This window comes from Lithobates pipiens, unplaced genomic scaffold (assembly GCF_037356315.1).
Source record: "Lithobates pipiens isolate NorthernLeopardFrog02 unplaced genomic scaffold, aLitPip1_a1.2 Scaffold_19, whole genome shotgun sequence".
In the NCBI taxonomy this organism is placed as follows: Eukaryota; Metazoa; Chordata; class Amphibia; order Anura; family Ranidae; genus Lithobates; species Lithobates pipiens.
Window position 1 is genome coordinate 489,842,262 of NW_027507764.1, and position 18,693 is coordinate 489,860,954.

Genomic DNA, 18,693 nt, shown 5'->3' on the forward strand with positions numbered 1-18,693 from the left:
TATATTCTCTAAAGTAAGCTCCATTAAAAAGGGAAAGTACTGCTTTAAGGCCAACTTCCCCCACTCCTGGTAAAGGATTGGCAATTTTGTGGAGCAGGCACCCAATTTCAACAGGTACCCGCTCCCACTTCCTTTTTCGATCGCCTAGGCAAACAAAAGCAGAATCTCTCATCTCCCTGCAGTCTTCTGGGACACGTGATAGGTGCTCGAAGACTATGGGACCAGTCACAATGCGCAGCGTGGCTCGGAAATAGGTCTGGAATGGTAAAAGTGTGGAGGACAATTTGACACTAACTGACAGAGGGTGGGAACTGACTGACAAATCCAGTGACACTAATATAGTGATTAGTGACAATACTATACACTGTCACTGTACTAAAGACACTGGCTGGGAGGGGTTACCATTTAGGAGGAAATTGAAGGGGTTAATTGTGTGCATAAAATGCGTAATGTGTGCTGGTTTCAGTAAGAGATGTGTCGGTCTTGTCTCCTTGCATTGCAGGGAGAAAAAAAACAGCCTAATCTCTGCTCCATGTACACAACCCTGTGTTAGTTAACACAGGGCTCTGTGCTGTCATTTGCTAAATTGATAAGCAGATAAGCAGATCCCAGCCATAAATCATTGGCAATCATTAGCAAGGGCCTGCTAACCAATTCATGCTGTAGTGAATAACAGGGTGGTGGGCGCACACGTGCCCCCTATCCAGAAATGCCAAACCACATACATGCAAGTGATCTGCCACAGTGGGGCTGCCCTGCCACAGTATAAGTGCGGTGGTTAAGTGATTAAGGCTGATCTTCGGACCTGTGTAAGTAAGGCCCCTTTTACATAGGCTTTCCTTTGAGGTCCACCTGTCAGTTTTTCAGGTCTAAGCAGGTCTATTAGTAGGCAGATGTAACACTGACTTGTGTTAGTTTACAGCTGGCTGCCTCAGAGTCCATCCAGGTCCAGAAAATAAAGAAAAAAAAAGAATGAGGGATTGGAGGCAGCAGTCCATAGATCCAGCATGAGTCCACCACAGTCCACTGTCAAAATTCAGACAAAGACTGAACAGCACAAAAGTGACATCCATCCCGCTCAGCTCTGATTCTGCAGGGGATCGGCTCACAGAGCCACTGTTGAACCAAGTGGAATGGCCTCCTGTGAAAAACTCTAATGCCACGTATACACAATCAGACTATCCAGCGGACAATCCGCCGGACTTTGCAGCAGAGGTCCGCCGGACTTTGCAGCAGAGGTTCACCGGGCTTTCTGAACGAGCGGACTTGCCCACACGTATCCACACATGACTGGACTTTTCCGGAGGACTAGGTCCGGCAGACATTCCGCCGGACTTTTGGCAGAGGTCTGCCGGACTTTTGAAATTAATGGACTTGCCCACACATGAAGTAAAGTCCATTCATTTTGAACGTGACTCCGGGACTGTGACATCATAGGGGCGGGGTCAACATGTGACATCACCCGGTGACCCAGCCCCTTATGCCTATATAAGTCGCCGCGCAACTCGTCCCTGGCATTGTGGACTGAGAGAGCGTCGTGTCAACATTGGAAGAAGGGAAGAAGAGAAGAAGAGGAAGAAGGCGGCGACAGCGTCAAGACCGGGCCAATGCTAGTGAAAGAGCTGTAAGAAGATAGTGGAGGCCCGGCAGAAGAACCGAAGAGCAGGACAAGACCCCCGAAGTCAGAAGAAGACCTCCGGACGGCAGCGACAATGAAGAAGAAAGCCGAGCTCGCAGACCCCGACAACCAATAGCCAGGGTTGTCTGGCAGAGGCCCTTGTCCTCATCAACATGGGGACAAGGTGCTTTGGGGTGGGGTGCCGCAGGGCCCCCCTACCCAAAGCACCCCCTATGTTGAGGGCACTCGGCCGGGTACGGCTCAGGAGGGGGGCGCTCGCTCGTCCCCACTCCCTTTCCTAACCGGCCGGGCTGCATGCTCAGATAAGGGTCTGGTATGGACTTTGGGGAGACCCCAACGCCTTTTTCCGGCTTAGGGGTTCCCCTTTAAATCCATACCAAGCGACAGGGCTCGCGAGGTGTCAATCTCGCCAATGGAGGCGGTGACATTGACTTCCTTCAGTAGTCCCATCTACCTGGAGTCACATTCAAATTGAACGAACTTTACTCCGTGTGTGGGCAAATCCGTTCATTTCAAAAGTCCGGCGGAGTAGCACACAGAGGGGCGGATTGTCAGCCGAACAGACTTTTGAGAAGAAAAAGTCCGCCGGAGCCCACACACGGGTGAATTGTCCGCCGGACTCTGGTCTGCCGGACCAAGTCCGTCGGATGGTCCGATCGTGTGTGCATAAGGCTGCATTTACACCTGGGTGTTTGAAATCGTAATGATTCTGCCCGCGATTCAAAACTCTGTTTGCGAATGACAAATAGCACATTTCAGATGCTATTCATTTGAATGACCCCTAAAAATGCAGTGCCGTTCTGCAGTGATTGTCGCCCTGTGATCGTGGCAAAACACATGTGAAGCATGTTGGCCAAAAGAAGCTCCTGAGTTTTTTTTTCTGCAGAGTGATTTATTGTGCTACAATCACAGCAGTACCACACCGAGTTTTCAGGTGCCATTCAAATAAATGTCGCAGGGTGGATTTTGTCGATTCTGCCCGCAATTCAAAATGCCCATGTGTGAATATTTTGATTGCTTATGTTAAAGTCCACCCTATACCCTATTGTGCTTATCTTCCTACACTTAAGCCCTGTACTTATGAACTGCATGTCAAGAGACGTTGGCCGGTTAAAAAAAACACAATAAACAGGCTATATTTGTCCCGTGTGTATGTCGGTTTGACCGGCTTCTCTCAGACAAGCATACTGGAAAACCAGCAGCCGACCGACTTTCAATCAGCCAATGGCAGAGAGCACTGATTGAAGTGTCCCGGCGGGGGGGCCGTCCCCCTGTCAGAACACAACTGCTCAGCAGGAGAGATCACTGCACTACCTTTGCATAGTTAGTACAGCGGCTGCGACCACATCTGTCAGTTTTTTTTTAGTTCAACCCAACTCAGTGTGTACCAGGCATTATACAGGAAGAGTTGCAACATTCCCCACTTCAACCCCTTAAAAAGGATGGTTTTCATCTTTCAATTCACTCCAGAAACATGAAAGAGTGTGGTTAGTACGAGTAGCACAACTATTAATTTAAGAATGTCACTGCATAATAATGGTTTCCGACTTTGCAGTATCTTTTTTTTTCTTGCAGCTGCTGACTTCTGCAGATGTCTGGAAATACAAGGAGATAAACTATATTACCAAAAGTATTGGGATGCTTGCCTTTACACGTACATGAACTTTAATGGCATCCCAGTCTTAGTCTTAGGGTTCAATATTGAGTTGGCCCACCAGTTATTTGCAGTTATAACAGCTTCAACTCTTCTGAAGTCCACAAGGTCTAGGAGTGTTGTCACGTGACCTTAAAGAATCCACCCGCTAGTGCCCGTAAAGCACCGATAAAGCACAGAAAAAACAAAAAAAAAGAATTTTAGGGATGTGGTGCACAATTATTGGTTAAGCTATTTCTATGCAATCCATGCTGAGCTCCCAGAACAGATCTTCCCATCCCTAATTTTGATAAATTAATTACATTGAAAGGCAGCTACCCCCCCCACTCCTTTTTGCCCCCCCCCCTTGAACTCTTCCTTTTCTCAACCCTTCTTACTTTCTACCTACCTTATTCCTTTGAAGTGGTTGTATACCCAGTGAAGTGAACAGCCTCAGATGATGTGCAGAGATGAAACAAATCCCCCTACAAAATCCACACCTCTGTCGCCAGTCCCCCATATTGGGATGACCGGAGCTGTACAATGCAGTATGTAAGCCTGTTTGGCTCATAGTGTTGCCTAACCCAGCCTACCTCAACCTTTTTTCAGTCATGGCACCTTTTAGAACCACGCACAATCTTGAAGCAACTCCGTCTAAAAATGTAGAAAATGTAAATATTAGGTATCAATGGGAAACCTGAACCTGGGACAAATTCATACACTACCTTGAGTAAATTAATTTTACATCAAAAGCTCTCATCATGTCAGAGGGTCCTGACAATCACATCAGATTTCCCTCTTCATATTAAAGGGCCTCATGTCAGTTTCCCAAATTAGGTCAAATTCCCCTCATCATGTCAGAGCCCCCCCCCCCCCCCCCCATATATGATTTCAACATCCCTGTTAATACAAACACTCCTGCTACTTCTAATTTTCTTAGTCTAGCTGCTTCATTTGACCTGAAGCAATGGGTACGGGCTTCTACTTATTCTGATGGCAACACCCTTGATCTTGTATTCTCCTACCTATGCCCTCCATGCAACTTCTCAAACAATAATTTTCCTCCCTCCAATCAACACCTTATTAGTTTCTCTCTCTCCCCGTCTTCCACCACCTTTACCTCCAATCGCCTAACCATCACCCGCAGAAACTTTTGCAACTTCAACCCTTCTTTCCTCTATTCTGCTACTGACCACCTCTATGACAAAATCTCTCCCCTGTCATGCTCCAACCAAGCCACTTCCATCTACTATAAATCCCTGTCCTCCACCCTGGACAAGCTCGCTCCCCTCACTACACACAGAATCAGGCCTCGACCCCTACAATCCTGGCAAACAGATGACACTAAACTTCTCAAAAAACGTAGTCGCTCTCTTGAGCATCTGTGGCACAAGACTAATGCCCCGTACACACGAGAGGGATTAAGTCTGACAAACCTCAGACGGAGTTCCGCTGGAGTTCCGACGGAGTTCTGGCGGATTTTTCGACCGAACGGACTTGGCCACACACCATCACACCAAACTCCGACGGAGTCGAACGTGATGACGTACGACGGGATTCGACGTAGGAAGTTCCTAGACAGTAGCCAATAGCTGCCCTAGCGTCGGTTTTAGTCCGTCGGAGTAGCACACACACGAGCGAACTTTTCGAAGGGGACCGGGTCCGGCGGAGTTCCGTCGGGAAAATTTAAAGCATGCTTCATTTCTAAAGTCCGTCAGACTTTAGCGAAGCTAAAGTCCGTTGCAGCCCACACACGATCGGATAGTCTGACGGACTCGGTCCGTCGGAGTTTGGATGTCGAAAAGTCCGCTCGTGTGTACGGGGCATAAGTCTCTCAAAGACTTCAAACAATACAAATATGCCCTCCAGAAATACCATTCTTTCCTCCACACTGCCAAGCAGACCTATTTTACAAATCTTATTAACACCTTCTCATCCAGTCCCAGGAAACTTTTTTCTACCTTCAACTCTCTACTTCATCCTCCACAGCCTCGGCCCACTGACTCACTCAGGAGATTGCCCAGGAGATTGCTAATCACTTCAAAAACAATATTGATACAATCCGTGATGAAATCTCCACTCTACAGGTATCTTCCCCAGTTAAGACCAAATATCAACAAATACAATTTACACTCCCCTTATTCAAATCTGCTACGACAGACAAAGTTACTAAGCTCCTTTCTAATGCCCACCTTACCACCTGCCCCCTGGTCCCTATTCCCTCTCAAACACTACGGTCGCCCTCTGACTCTATCCTACACTCATTAACCCACATCTTCAATCTCTCCCTCACCTCTGGCATTCTCCCCAATGATCTAAAACATGCACTGGCCACCCCCATACTTAAATAGCCACCCTTGGATCATACCAATCTTAACAACCTATGCCCTATCTCCTTGCTCCCCTTTTCATCTAAACTCCTTGAACGCCTGGGTTACAACCAACTGAGTGACCACCTCATTAAGAATAACCTTTTTGATCCCCTTCAATCTGGATTTCGCCCTCAACACTCCACAGAAACTGCTCTTTTAAAACTCACAAATGACTTACTAACTGCAAAAACCAACAGACACTATTCTGTACTCCTACTTCTGGATCTTTCATCTGCCTTTGACACAGTTGACCACCCCCTCCTCCTCAAAAAACTTTACTCCCTTGGTCTCTGCGACTGTGCTCTTCAGTGGCTCTCATCCTACCTATCCCAATGCACCTTCGGTGTCACTTACAATTCTACTTCCTCCACTCCTCTTCCCTTCTCCGTCGGGGTTCCCCAAGGTTCTGTTCTTGGACCTCTTTTATTTTCAATCTACACTTCTGCCCTGGGTCATCTGATAGCCTCTCATGGCTTTCAATACCATTTCTACTCTGAGGACACACAAATCTATCTTTCCACCCCTCAACTCACTGCATCAGTCTTCTCATGCATCACTAACTTGCTAACAGACATATCTGTATGGATGTCACAACCATCCACCCATCCCCACATGCCAAGGTTCTAGGTGTTATCCTGGACTCTGAACTCTCCTTTCGGACCCATATCCAATCACTTTCCAAAGCTTGCCACCTCAAGTTCCGGAACATCTCCAAGCTACGTCCCTTTCTAACCAAGGAAACCACAAAGCTCCTGATTCACTCCCTGGTTATCTCTCGCCTTGTCTATTGCAACTCCCTCCTCATTGGCTTACCTTTAAATAGACTACCCCCCCTTCAGTCCATCATGAATGCTGCTGCCAGACTCCTCCACCTTACAAACCACTCAGTGTCTGCTACCCCTCTCTGCCAATCCCTCCATTGGCTGGCACTTGCCCAATGGATTCAATTCAAAATACTAACATTAAGTTACAAAGCCATCCACAACTCTGCCCCCAGCTACATCACTAGCCTAGTCTCAAAATACAAACCCAATCGCCCTCTTCGTTCCTCCCAAGACCTCCTGCTCTCTAGCTCCCTCATCACCACCTCCCATATCCACCTCCAGGACTTATCCCGAGCCTCGCCCATCCTCTGAAATTCGCTACCCCAATCTGTCAGACTGTTTCCAAATTTATCCACTTTTAGGCGATCCCTGAAAACTTTTCTATTCAGAGAAGCCTATCCTGCCTCCATCTAACAACTGTACTATTTTCTCCTTTAGCTCATCCCCCACAACTATTACCCTTTTGTATAACTTGACCCTCCCTCCTAGATTGTAAGCTCTAACGAGCAGGGCCCTCTGATTCCCCCCTGTATTGAATTGTATTGTAATTATACTGTCTGTCCTAATATTGTAAAGTGCTACATAAACTGTCGGCGCTATATAAATCCTGTATAATAATAATAATAATAATAATAATAATAATATGAGATCCTGGGTAAATTGGGTCCAATGCTCATGGCACCCTGCATAATCCAGGTAGTACCCTGGTCCCAGAAACACAGGGCTAACCCATTCTCAGACTCACTTCTGGCCCCCAAGGGATTATGGGATAGCGCTATAAAGATGGGTTTCAAGTCATTATTTTGAATGAATACATAGCTACAGCGTACATTAAGTTTTTTTTTTTTCTGTATTTTCCTGGCGTTGTTTTGAGGTTCACAGCAGAACAGTGCAAAATACAAGCTGAGCAGCAAACAAAAAAAAACAGCGGAGCATAACATACTATCTAGGAATCCTTCCCATTCTTTTGTTATCTAAAATAATTCAGTAGGTGGATGATTTATTGAAAGGGAAAGTTCCAATCAAACATATGTCATTCTCTTTCAGCATGCTGCATGACAGATGCTGGGGAAAAATTGAAAACAATATTATAGTGCGCCGTTGGTATTCTCTCTCAGGATGAAGAAAATGAAGTGTCAATTTTTTGTGATGTTCTTGATAAATGTTGGTAACCAGTCAGCGATGTACAATTAAATATTCACAGACAGTGTATATGCATTACCCTTACAGACATCTTCATGATTCTTTACAGCACGAACATCGCAGTATTCTCTTTAGTTTGACTATAAAGAAGCTGGAATACAAGGAGCAACTCAAAAGTTGATGCAAACACCACCCTACATGGGTGGGCATGGATAGTTTCAATAAACTATTAGATATGCACCTGAACTACCGCAACATACAGGGATATACAATGTATTACTGACATATAATCACACACACATAGGTTGGACTTGATGGACTTTGTATCTTTTTTCAACCTCACCTCACCTATGTAACTATGAGAGAAATATATGGTTTATCAAACTACACAAAATATAACAGAAATCCAATAAACCTATCATTATGTTCATGTTGGCCACTGATTTCGGGCTCTTGCGCACAGATGCCAAAAATACCATGTTTTTAGGCATTCAGATGTTTCTTTTTTTCCTAATCTGAATGCAGCTCAATGTAAAAGAAATTACCAACAGTCAACCATGGCTCAGAAAGTAAATTAAATTAAAAGTGCAAATGCAAAGACGTTCAAATAGGGTACGCGTTAATCCTCCAAGATCTGCATGGCAAGATGTACATGAAACAATTAGACAACATATGTGCCAGAGTTTGAGAAAGGTAGTCCTATCTACTAAACAAAGATACTATTACCAAAATGTCAGCCGATGCAGTAGACTAACTTGGGCCTCCCAAAGTATGCATAAGACAAAGAAAAACAGCAAAGAGGCTGATGTGCAGTACTTAATAAAATCAGGTTTATTGAAAAAACAATTAAAAGTAATGCACTCTCAAATGTGAGAGCAATGGAAGACAGAACTACAAGAGCCAGGATGATCTGCAACATAACAGAAGCTTTTAACCCTGGCCAGGGTTAAATACAATACGTGCCAGGCAGTTCAGATGGGAAGGGAACTTCTATCTCACCAGGGAGAACACAGCTGACCTCCCCAAAATGCATAACTGCATAACTCTGATGTCATGTTTGGGGGTGGGGCTTAGTTGAGGGCAGGTGGAGTCTTGACACAGTGTTCTCCCTGACATGAGGGATCTGCGCTGCCTGGCATGCATTGCAGTTACCCCTGGCCATGGTTTGGATCTCCTGCTGGATGTTGTAGTTAACCTGGATATTGTAGTTCTGCCTTACATTACTCCCACATTTGTAATGCATTACTTTTGTTGCTTTTAAAATAACCCTGATATTATTAACTACTACACCATCAACCCCTTGTGCTGTTTTTCTTTGTTTGTCTTTTGCATTGCTTCAATGGGTCGGTATACATAGGTATATATATATATATATATATATATATATATATATATATATATATATATATTTAAATATAATTAAACTATGTCTGTGTTTAGATCAAAAATTTTTTTTTAAATCTGCGTTACTGGTCAGCATTTTACGAACATAGATGCGTAATTACACCACAGCCTTAAATAGTAGATAATATTTAAATATTTGCCATTCTAGGAGCTAGAAGAATTTTTACGAATGCGTGTGTGTAAAATGTGTGCATTATACAGGTCATACTCACGTGCTCTTCAATACCTGCTATGAATATTACAATGGGCATCGCACAGAGCAGTACACACGAGCGTTAGCATTGTGTTAAAGGTTAAACAGCATATTGCTTTCATAAAGCATTGACACTTGTCAGCCGCCTCCATTAAATTCAATGGTAACGTGCCATAACTGCACCTTGATCACACCTATAGTATGGCATGCTATTCAAACATTTATAAAGTGTTAGCTGGGTGCTGAGGGAGAGGAAGTGGAGGCTCCTGTATCCCAGAGTGCACTGCGAAATAGAGAACCACTACCCAGTTGTACAGAGCAGCCATGTAGTAAAGCCATCTGCTTTTGTGTGCAGGCAAAAGCATCAAGCCAGAATGCAATACCAACTGTGCCAGGCAAGAGCAAGGGCAAGAATCTTTTGTTTAAGCAAAATTGAGCAGGACTAAGCCAAGTGTCAAAGCGATCAAGGTATACAAATCCATCTGGCAAAAAATTCAAAACACAAAAATGGCTACTATCACAGCACAACCTAACCACGCCTCAAAGCAGATCATTTCCTCTAGATCACTTCCCCTTTAAGCACTTCCCCCTAGAAAAACAACACTTTCATGGACATTTAACTAACACTCTTGAGGCATTTTCTTAGCTTCAAAACACATCATAAATGCTAAAGGCACATTAATGAGCACTTCATTATTCAAAATCAACACGCATGTGAACGAGCCCCGAATTAATGAGTCAATTAATTAAAAAAATCAAGTCTTACCATCATGATTGGGATTTCCTAAAGTCCATGGTTCATCAGAGTCAAAATGTGTATCCCCTCCTATTCCAGGTCCCGGAAAATAGGCATGCGCCAAAAATCCCCCTTCACCATCAAATGGTGAACTGTCCCCATGGAATCCAGATGCAAAGATAATAGTAATGTCCACTTCCCTCTTGCCATTTTCTAACTCATGGTATGGAATTTCTTCAAATGTTAGTGGAGTTACATTCTGCCAGACATCAAAGGCACGGCGAATGGCTTTACGTGTTTCAGTATCTCCCACTTTTGGTGTGACGTTCTTTATACTGGAAAGAAATAAAAATAAAAGGTTGATGAGTAACTTTTGTATTGTTTCCCTTCGACTGTGTGCTGCCATGTGCGTTATACCTTGATTTATCAGCCACCTTCTCTTCTAGCTGTTCTCTTTTGGTTTATAAACATAGGAAAGTCTTAAACTACCTACTACAATTCCAGGCTTCTCATATGTATGCACCATAGGGAGGAAAGGGGTATCTCAAGGCAAACTTAATAAAAAATAAAAAAAAACAAGGCTACATTATACAGTATGTCCCACTGTCCTTTGGAACATTCAACACACACACACACACAGATAGTGAAAGCAGCTCAATGAGCTTTGGGGTGCGATTTTCAGAGGAAAATTTATTTTCAGTTTTCTCCAGGGTTGGTAAATCTTGGTCAGGGTCCTGGATTCTTTGTAGTGTATTAAGTCGGATCATGCTTTCAGCCCTAAGACCATGTTTTTCTGACATACATGGAAAGGCTTTTTTCAGATCAGGAACTTTACTTTAGAATAAAAATTGGCATAAATCCTTAAACATACCTTACTGGCTAGACTGAAGTTCATGGAAAACACCATATCGTAAATTGCAAGGGAGATAGGCTCAACTGGTATTGGTAACAGCAAACCAGACATAAGACAGTGACACCTAGTAACAGTCCAAACAGGTTTGTACTGCAATTTTTAATCAGCAAGGCATTTAACCAGTATCCATGCAGGGTGATTTTGCTTTCAGCAAGTCCATAGTATAAAAGAAGAGGTTTTATTTTTGTTGCCAGAGCAAATAAACACAAATCCATTCCACCAACAAAGACACCTCACAATGGGTTCCCATTATATCAGCTCTTTTTAGTGTTCTCTCAGCAGTCAGCCTTTTCCCCCAGCAGCAGGCTCCCACAGCATAAAGAATGAGAGAGAGAGAGCCCAGTAAATCAGTCCACTCACATATATAAAGGCCTGGCTACCAGGTGAGATGTGGGCCCAGGAATGGAGACTTTGCTGGCTCAAAATTCTACAAAACCCCTGATGCGTGGTGGAAGACATGTTTTGTTTATTACATATACATGCTGTGCTACCTTCTATCAGTTCAGAACAGTAATTCTATTATATTCCATATTCTTGTCTCAGGGCAAATGTATGGGTCAACTGAGACTGCAAATTATATATCCTTCATGCTTTTTCTTCCCACACTAGTTCAACAAGATGCTTCTCGCACTGCCCATCACAAAGACTAAATTTCATATACAAAATTAAGATCATATAAATGTGGCAAAGAAAAAAAAAATTATCACATCAAAACCTAATTTCATGTATGCATAACTACTTTATGTTTCTTTAGTGAAAATATACGGTCATTTACCAATAAAACTCCCCTAGATTCTCTAGCCTTTAAGAATATGGACGGAGATGTGTAAACCACTATAATGCCCATAATATACTTTAGGTTACACTTTCAGTCACAGCAACAACATGTTAAAAACCGCAAGTGCTGTACAGATGTGGGACCTTGTGCTCGGCATTCATACGTGGCAGCTCGTCTGCACAAAGTGACGATACGTAAATAATTTATTTCCATGGCATAAAACTTGTGTCCCATCTATGCTTCTCCAAAAACATTTTTTTTTAATCTGGCTTAATCATTCTCATCAGTCTGGAGGAATCACTGAGCTTTCTGCTAGCCAGTGGTTTCTGGAACTCATCAATCTTGCAGGTCTCAAGTCCTTTTGTGTGTCAGTGCTGATAATGATGACTTGCCTCTGATTATCATAGTGATTGATTGCTTAATACTCTTGGCTTGCAACGCTGGGGTACTGGGTTTGCGTTCCACAAAGGTATGATGGAGTTTGTAGGTTTCCTTCTCAAAGTTGAATTGATTTGTTTGGGTACCCCTGTTCAATCAGTAACTCACAATGCATATCCCCGTTTCAATGCCTCACTTGGACCATAATGGATTTACATGTACAGTTTTGACCCCAGGAACAGCCATTCTAAAAGCATAGATAAGCCCAACCCCACAACATTCAAATTTTAACTTAACGTGATTTCAAAAGCTTTTAAAAGTATGTTTTAAGGTTTCTGCTTTCTTTAAAATGGTATCAGCTGACACAGTCTTGCTCAAGGACTTCCTGTTATGGGGTGACTAAACTCTGTACCTGTTCTTCTACACTGTCACCCTGTCACATGGGCTTCTGCACCAGTGTACATTTCACATGAGCGTTCTACTGGTGTCACGTCACTTGTCATGAGTAATGTCATGCAAGTGCATGTAGACAGGGAGAGGCTGCAGGAAATCAGCAGTGCAGATATAAGACCCAGGATGAAAAAAAATATGGAAAGAATAAAAAAAAACATGACAAATGTTTACAATGGTGCTCTTACAAACTAAATGTTGTTCAGGTAGCAAAGCGACAAAGAGCAAAGACAACTTCTGAATTTTTTATTTTTTTTGCCCTATGGCTTTATTAATGTAGAAATAAAAGCATTTGCTGTTCATGTATGAATGTATGTATGATTGTAAGCTCTAACAAGCAGGGCCCTCTGATCCCTCCTGTATTGATTTGTATTGTAAGTGTATTGTCTGCCCTCATGTTGTAAAGTTCTGCACAAACTGTTGACGCTATATAAATACTGTATAATAATAATAATGTATGTATGTATGTATGTATATACACACACAATATCTCACAAAAGTGAGTACCACCCTCACATTTTTGTAAATATTTTATTATATCTTTTCATGTGACGACACTAAAGAAATTACACTTTGCTACAATGTAGTGAGTGTACAGCTTGTACAACAGTGTAAATTTGCTGTCCCCTCCAAATAACTCAACACACAGCCATTAATGTCTAAACTGCTGGCAACAAAAGTTAGTACACCCCTAAGTGAAAATGTCCAAATTGGGCCCAAAGTGTCAATATATTGTGTGGCCACCATTATTTTCCAGCGATGCCTTAACCCTCTTGGCCATGGAGTCCCCCAGAGCTTTACAGGTTTCCACTGGAGTCCTCTTCCACTCCTCCATGACGACATTACAGATCTGCTGCATGTTAGAGACCTTGCGATCCTCCACCTTCCATTTGAGGATTCCCCACAGATGCTCAATAGGGTTTAGGTCTGGAGACATGCATAGCCAGTGCATCACCTTTATCCTCAGCTTTTTTAACAAGGTAGTGCTAATCTTGGAGGTGTGTTTGGGGTTGTTATGTTGGAATACTGCCCTGTGGCCCAGTCTCCGAAGGGAGGGGATCATGCTCTACTCCAGTATGTCACAGTACATGTTGGCATTCATGGTTCCCTCAATGAACTGTAGCTCCCCAGTGCTGGCAGCACTCATGCAGCCCCAGACCATGACACTCCCACCACCATGCTTGACTGAAGGCAAGACACACTCGTCTTTGTACTCTTCACCTGGTTGCCATTACGCATGCTTGACACCATCTCAGCCAAATAAGTTTATCTTGGTTTCATCAGACTACAGGACATGGTTCCAGTAATCCATGTCCTTAGTCTGCTTGTGTTCAGCAAACTGTTTGCAGGCTTTGTGCATTATCTTTAGAAGAGGCTTCCTTCTGGGATGACAGCCATGCAGACCAATTTGAAGCAGCGTGCAGCGTATTGTCTGAGCACTGACAGGCTGGCCCCCCCAACCCTTCAAACTCTGCAGCAATGCTGGCAGTGCTCATACGTCTCTTTCCAAAAGACAACCTATGGATATGTGCACTCAACTTCTTTGGTGGACCATGGTGAGGCCTGTTCAGAGTGGCACATGTCCTGTTAAACCGCTGTATGGTCTTGGCCACCATGCTTCCATTTCAAGGTCTTGGCAATCTTCTTACAGCCTAGGCCATCTTTATGTAAAGCAACAATTCTTTTTTTCAGATCCTCAGAGAGTTCTTTGCCATGAGGTGCCATGTTGAACTTCCAGTGACCAGTATGAGCGAGTGAGAGAGATAACACCAAATTTACTACACCTGCTCCCCATTCACACCTGAGACCTTGTAATACTAGGGAGTTACATGACACAGGGAGGGAAAATGGCTAACTGGGCCCAAGTTGGACATTTTCACTTAGGGGTGTACTCACTTTTGTTGCCAGCAGTTTAGACATTAATGGCTGTGTTGAGTTAGTTTGAGGGAACAGCACATGTACACTAATAAATAAATAAAAAAGGTGATCAGCACAAACTATATACCATATATTACTATAAAGATGGAATATCCTTGTTTGATATGTATTCTACCTCATAGATAAAGTGCAATAAATCAATAATTATACCAATACTAATGGTGAATCCTAATGTAAATTGCTGCTGTGCATGCAATTATTTAACTGCTGTGCAAACTGCTCCTGTGCAAACTACGCAAATAAATGATTTGCTGTGCATGCAATTATTAACACATGTACACTGTTATACAAGCTGTACACTCACTACTTTACATTGTAGCAAAGTGTAATTTCTTCAGCGTTGTCGCATGAAAAGATATAATAAATATTTCCAAAAAGCGAGGGGTGTACTCACTTTTCTGAGATATTGTGTGTTTATATATATATATATATATATATATATATATATATACACACCGGTATCCTTTATTTTCCAACAAGATATTGAAGCAGGGAAGAGTTTACAGTAAATTTGTTTATTTTGGGTACAGTGGCCGCCATTTTCACATCCGGGCACGCTCTGGACTAGTAGATAAAAGAAAAAGTTGCTGTCCACTGTATTTTGACACACTCATTTTTCTTTGTTTATGGAATGATATTCATCATCCCCCAAAATCTGACTAGATGTTGCATCTGTAGGTTTGTGGCATGGATATAAGACAGCAAGCTCCTATGGAGCAAAGAATGCCTAAATGAATGTGTTTTTTGTGAAGTCCTTCGGATATGTCAGCACTGTGTAACAGAATAAAAAGGAGTATGAAAAAATAATGGGGGTTGTATAACAAACAGCTCTCTGAAACATTTTATGATTTGAACCTATTGGTGAAATGTCTCTGGTGGTCCATGCAGAGCAGCTATTTTCCATCTAAGCTAAACCAGTAGTCAGATGGTGGAAAGGCTGCCTGGAATCTGGGACAGAACAAGGAAACTGATTGGAAGGGAAACAATTTGGATGTGAAGACTGCAAAGGAAGCCAATCTTTTTAGGAGAATAATTAAATGGCATTATTGCATTAAAAAGGACTGTAATTCTGCTCACTAAAAAGTCCAAAAAATTGGAAACTGTAAGCAGCAAAATTTGGCACATAAAATATTTTTCAAGCATAAATACTACTACAGAGACTTCGTATATTCAAGCCGCGATAGAGCAATCAGAGTCATATCCATCAGCATTACTTGCGACAAGAACCCCCCGCCATGAATAAAGACTGCCCCTTGGACAAGTTCCATCAGCTACAATCATGTGCTCTAAGGCTGCATTCACACCTGAGCGTTTTGTAGCTTGAAGCCTGAAGCTAAAAAACGCTAGAGGGGAAAAAAATCTATTATTCTCAATGGAGACAGTTCACATCTGTATTCCAAGTCGCCTGAAGCTCAAACAAGTTCCGGACCCTTTTTTGCTGCTCGAATCGGGCACATTTGGGTTTTTTTCTTTTTACATTGGTGACCTTTTGCCCTGCACAAAATCGCGGCAAAATGCCATAATAAATGCCATCGCGGTAAATTTGTGCGATTTTCTGCCTGAAAACGCTACGCTCAGGTGTGAATGCAGCCTAAAGCTAGGCTGCACAGTGGTAATGTCATTGTTTATAATTATGATAGTTGTGACTGGGCACAGCTACAACATGGTACAGGGCATGTGATCACTGTGACTAATAACAGAGATTACAGTAGTAAGCAACAGCATCATGAATGACATCCATTTTTTACTACTGGAAATGTGATTGGTCATACTAACAGAGCACAACATCCGGTACTCTGATCGGTGATCTACTGTGTCTTGTGGTCACAGATCGGGCCATCATGCACCCCCAGAGGCACTTCTGGGAGGAAGTACCCATACGGCCTCACAAAACTACATTTGTCCCAACTGGCTGTATATGTACTGTAGCTGGATGGGCACTTGACTTACAAAAGGTTCTACCCCCTTCTTGATCAGACCATTTTTGCTATTCAGCACTGTGCTACTTTTAGTGGCAATTGCGTGGTCATGCAACACTGTACTAAAAATAAAATCTGGATACACTTTTCACACAAATAGAGCTTTCTTTTGATGGTATTTGAAAAAATTAAAAGTTACACATTTATATATATATACTATATATACACACATACACAGACACATAAGTTTACATAACCTCACAGAATTTATGAATTCTTGGCCATTTTGCAGAGAATATGTATAATAAGACAAAAACTTTTCTTTCAATCATGGTTAGTGTTGGCTGAAGCCATTTATTATCAATCAACTGTGTTTACTCTTTTCAAAACATAGTGACAATAGAAAACTACCCATAGCTATATATAATTACATAGTAGGTGAGGTTGAAAAAAGACACAAGTCCATCAAGTCCAACGTATGTGCGTGTTTATATGTCAGTATTAGATTGCATATCCCTGTATGAGTACCCAAATGACCCTGATAAAAAGTTTACATAACCTGGTGATTTTGGCCTGATAACATGCACACAAGTTGACACAAAGGGGTTTGGATGTCTATTAAAAAGGCATCATCACCTGTGATCTGTTTGCTTGTAATTAGTGTGTGCATATAAAAGGTCAATGAATTTCTGCACTCCTGACAGACCCTTGCATCTTTTATCCAGTGCTGCACTGACGTTTCTGGATTCTGAGTCATGTGGAAAGCAAAAGAATTGTTAAAGGATCTACGGGAAAAGGTATTTGAATTGTATAAAACAGGAAAGGGATATAAAAATATATCCAAGGAATTGAGAATGCCAATCAGCAGTGTTCAAACTGTAATCAAGGAGTGGAATATGAGCGGTTCTGTTGAAACCACGGTCAGGTAGACCAACTAAAATTTCAGCCACAACTGCCAGGAAAATTGTTTAGGATGCAAAGAAAAACCCACAGATAACTTCAGGTGAAATACAGGACTCTTGAAAAACAAGTTGTGTGGCTGTTTCAAGATGCACAATAAAGAAAGATGACGCTTGAAGAAAGATGGGCTGCGTGGTCAAGTCGCCAGAAGAAATGCCACAAAGTATCCCGCTTAAAATACACAAAACAGCACAGAGACAAGCCTCAAAACTTCTGGAAAAGTTCCAAAGTTCTGGCACAGAGTGATGAGACCAAAATTTAGCTTTTTGGCCACAACCATAAATGCTTTATTTGGAGAGGAGTCAACAAGGCCTATGGTGAAAGGTACACCATTCCTACTGTGAAAAACGGAGGTGGATCACTGATGTTTTGGGGATGTGTGAGCTACAAAGGCACAGGAAATTTGGTCAAAATTGATGGCAAGATGAATGCAGTATGTTATCAAAAAATATTGGAGGGACATTTGCATTCATCAGCCAGGAAGCTGCGCATGGGACGTACTTGGACATTCCAACATGACAATGATCCAAAACACAAAGCCAAGTCGACCTGTTATTGGCTACAGTAGAATAAAGTGAAGGTTCTGAAGTGGCCATCTCAGTCTCCTGACCTCAATATCATTGAGCCACTCTGGGGAGATCTCAAAACGTGCAGTTCATGCAAGACAGCCCAAGAATTTACAGGAACTGGGGGCTTTTTGCCAAGAGGAATGGCCAGCTTTACCATCTGAGAAGATAGAGCCTCATCCACAAATACCACAAAAGACTTCAAGCTGTGATTGATGTTAAAGGGGGTAATACACGTTATTAAGAGCTGGGGTATGTAAACTTTTGATCAGGGTCATTTGGGTAGTTTCTGTTGTGATTATGATTTAAAAAGAGTAAACACAGTTGATTGATAATAAATGGCTTCAGCCAAATGCTAACCATGAGTGAAGAAAAGTTTGTGTTATCATTCATATCATTCATATTCTCTGAAATATGGCAAAGAAATCATAAATTTGCATGTATGTGTATATATATCTACTTTTGATCTAAAAACAGCCCTCATAATTGCTGCTCACATTTGGGGGGCAAGTGTGTAGTTGAGGACGAGTGTGCAGCAGGGGCGCACTGGGCTGACAACTTCCTGGCTGATCGCTTCTGGCAGAAGCGGTGTGGCCTATTTTATCAATAAGTTGCACTGTTGGGCACTGATGAGGCTGCACATATGGGCACGGATGAGGCTGCACTGGTGGCTACTATTGAGGTGACAATGATGGCCACTAGGGATGGGCCGAACACCCCCCCCCCCCCGTTCGGTTCGCACCAGAAAATGTAAACAGGTAAAAAATTTGTTCAAACACGCGAACACCGTTAATGTCTATGGGACACGAACATGAAAAATTAAAAGTGCTAATTTTAAAGGCTTATA

At 42.5% G+C, this 18,693-nt stretch overlaps 1 protein-coding gene across 3 annotated transcripts in view; it reads right to left on the minus strand.

The window, feature by feature from the left end:
• Positions 1-18,693, minus strand: part of MMP16 (matrix metallopeptidase 16) — a 322,591-nt gene that overhangs the window by 112,859 nt on the left and 191,039 nt on the right. For all 3 annotated transcript variants that reach the window (XM_077492987.1, XM_077492988.1, XM_077492989.1), the window contains one exon: positions 9,975-10,279. In XM_077492987.1, the coding sequence (XP_077349113.1) occupies positions 9,975-10,279 (305 nt within the window). The remainder of the gene's footprint in view (positions 1-9,974; positions 10,280-18,693) is intronic.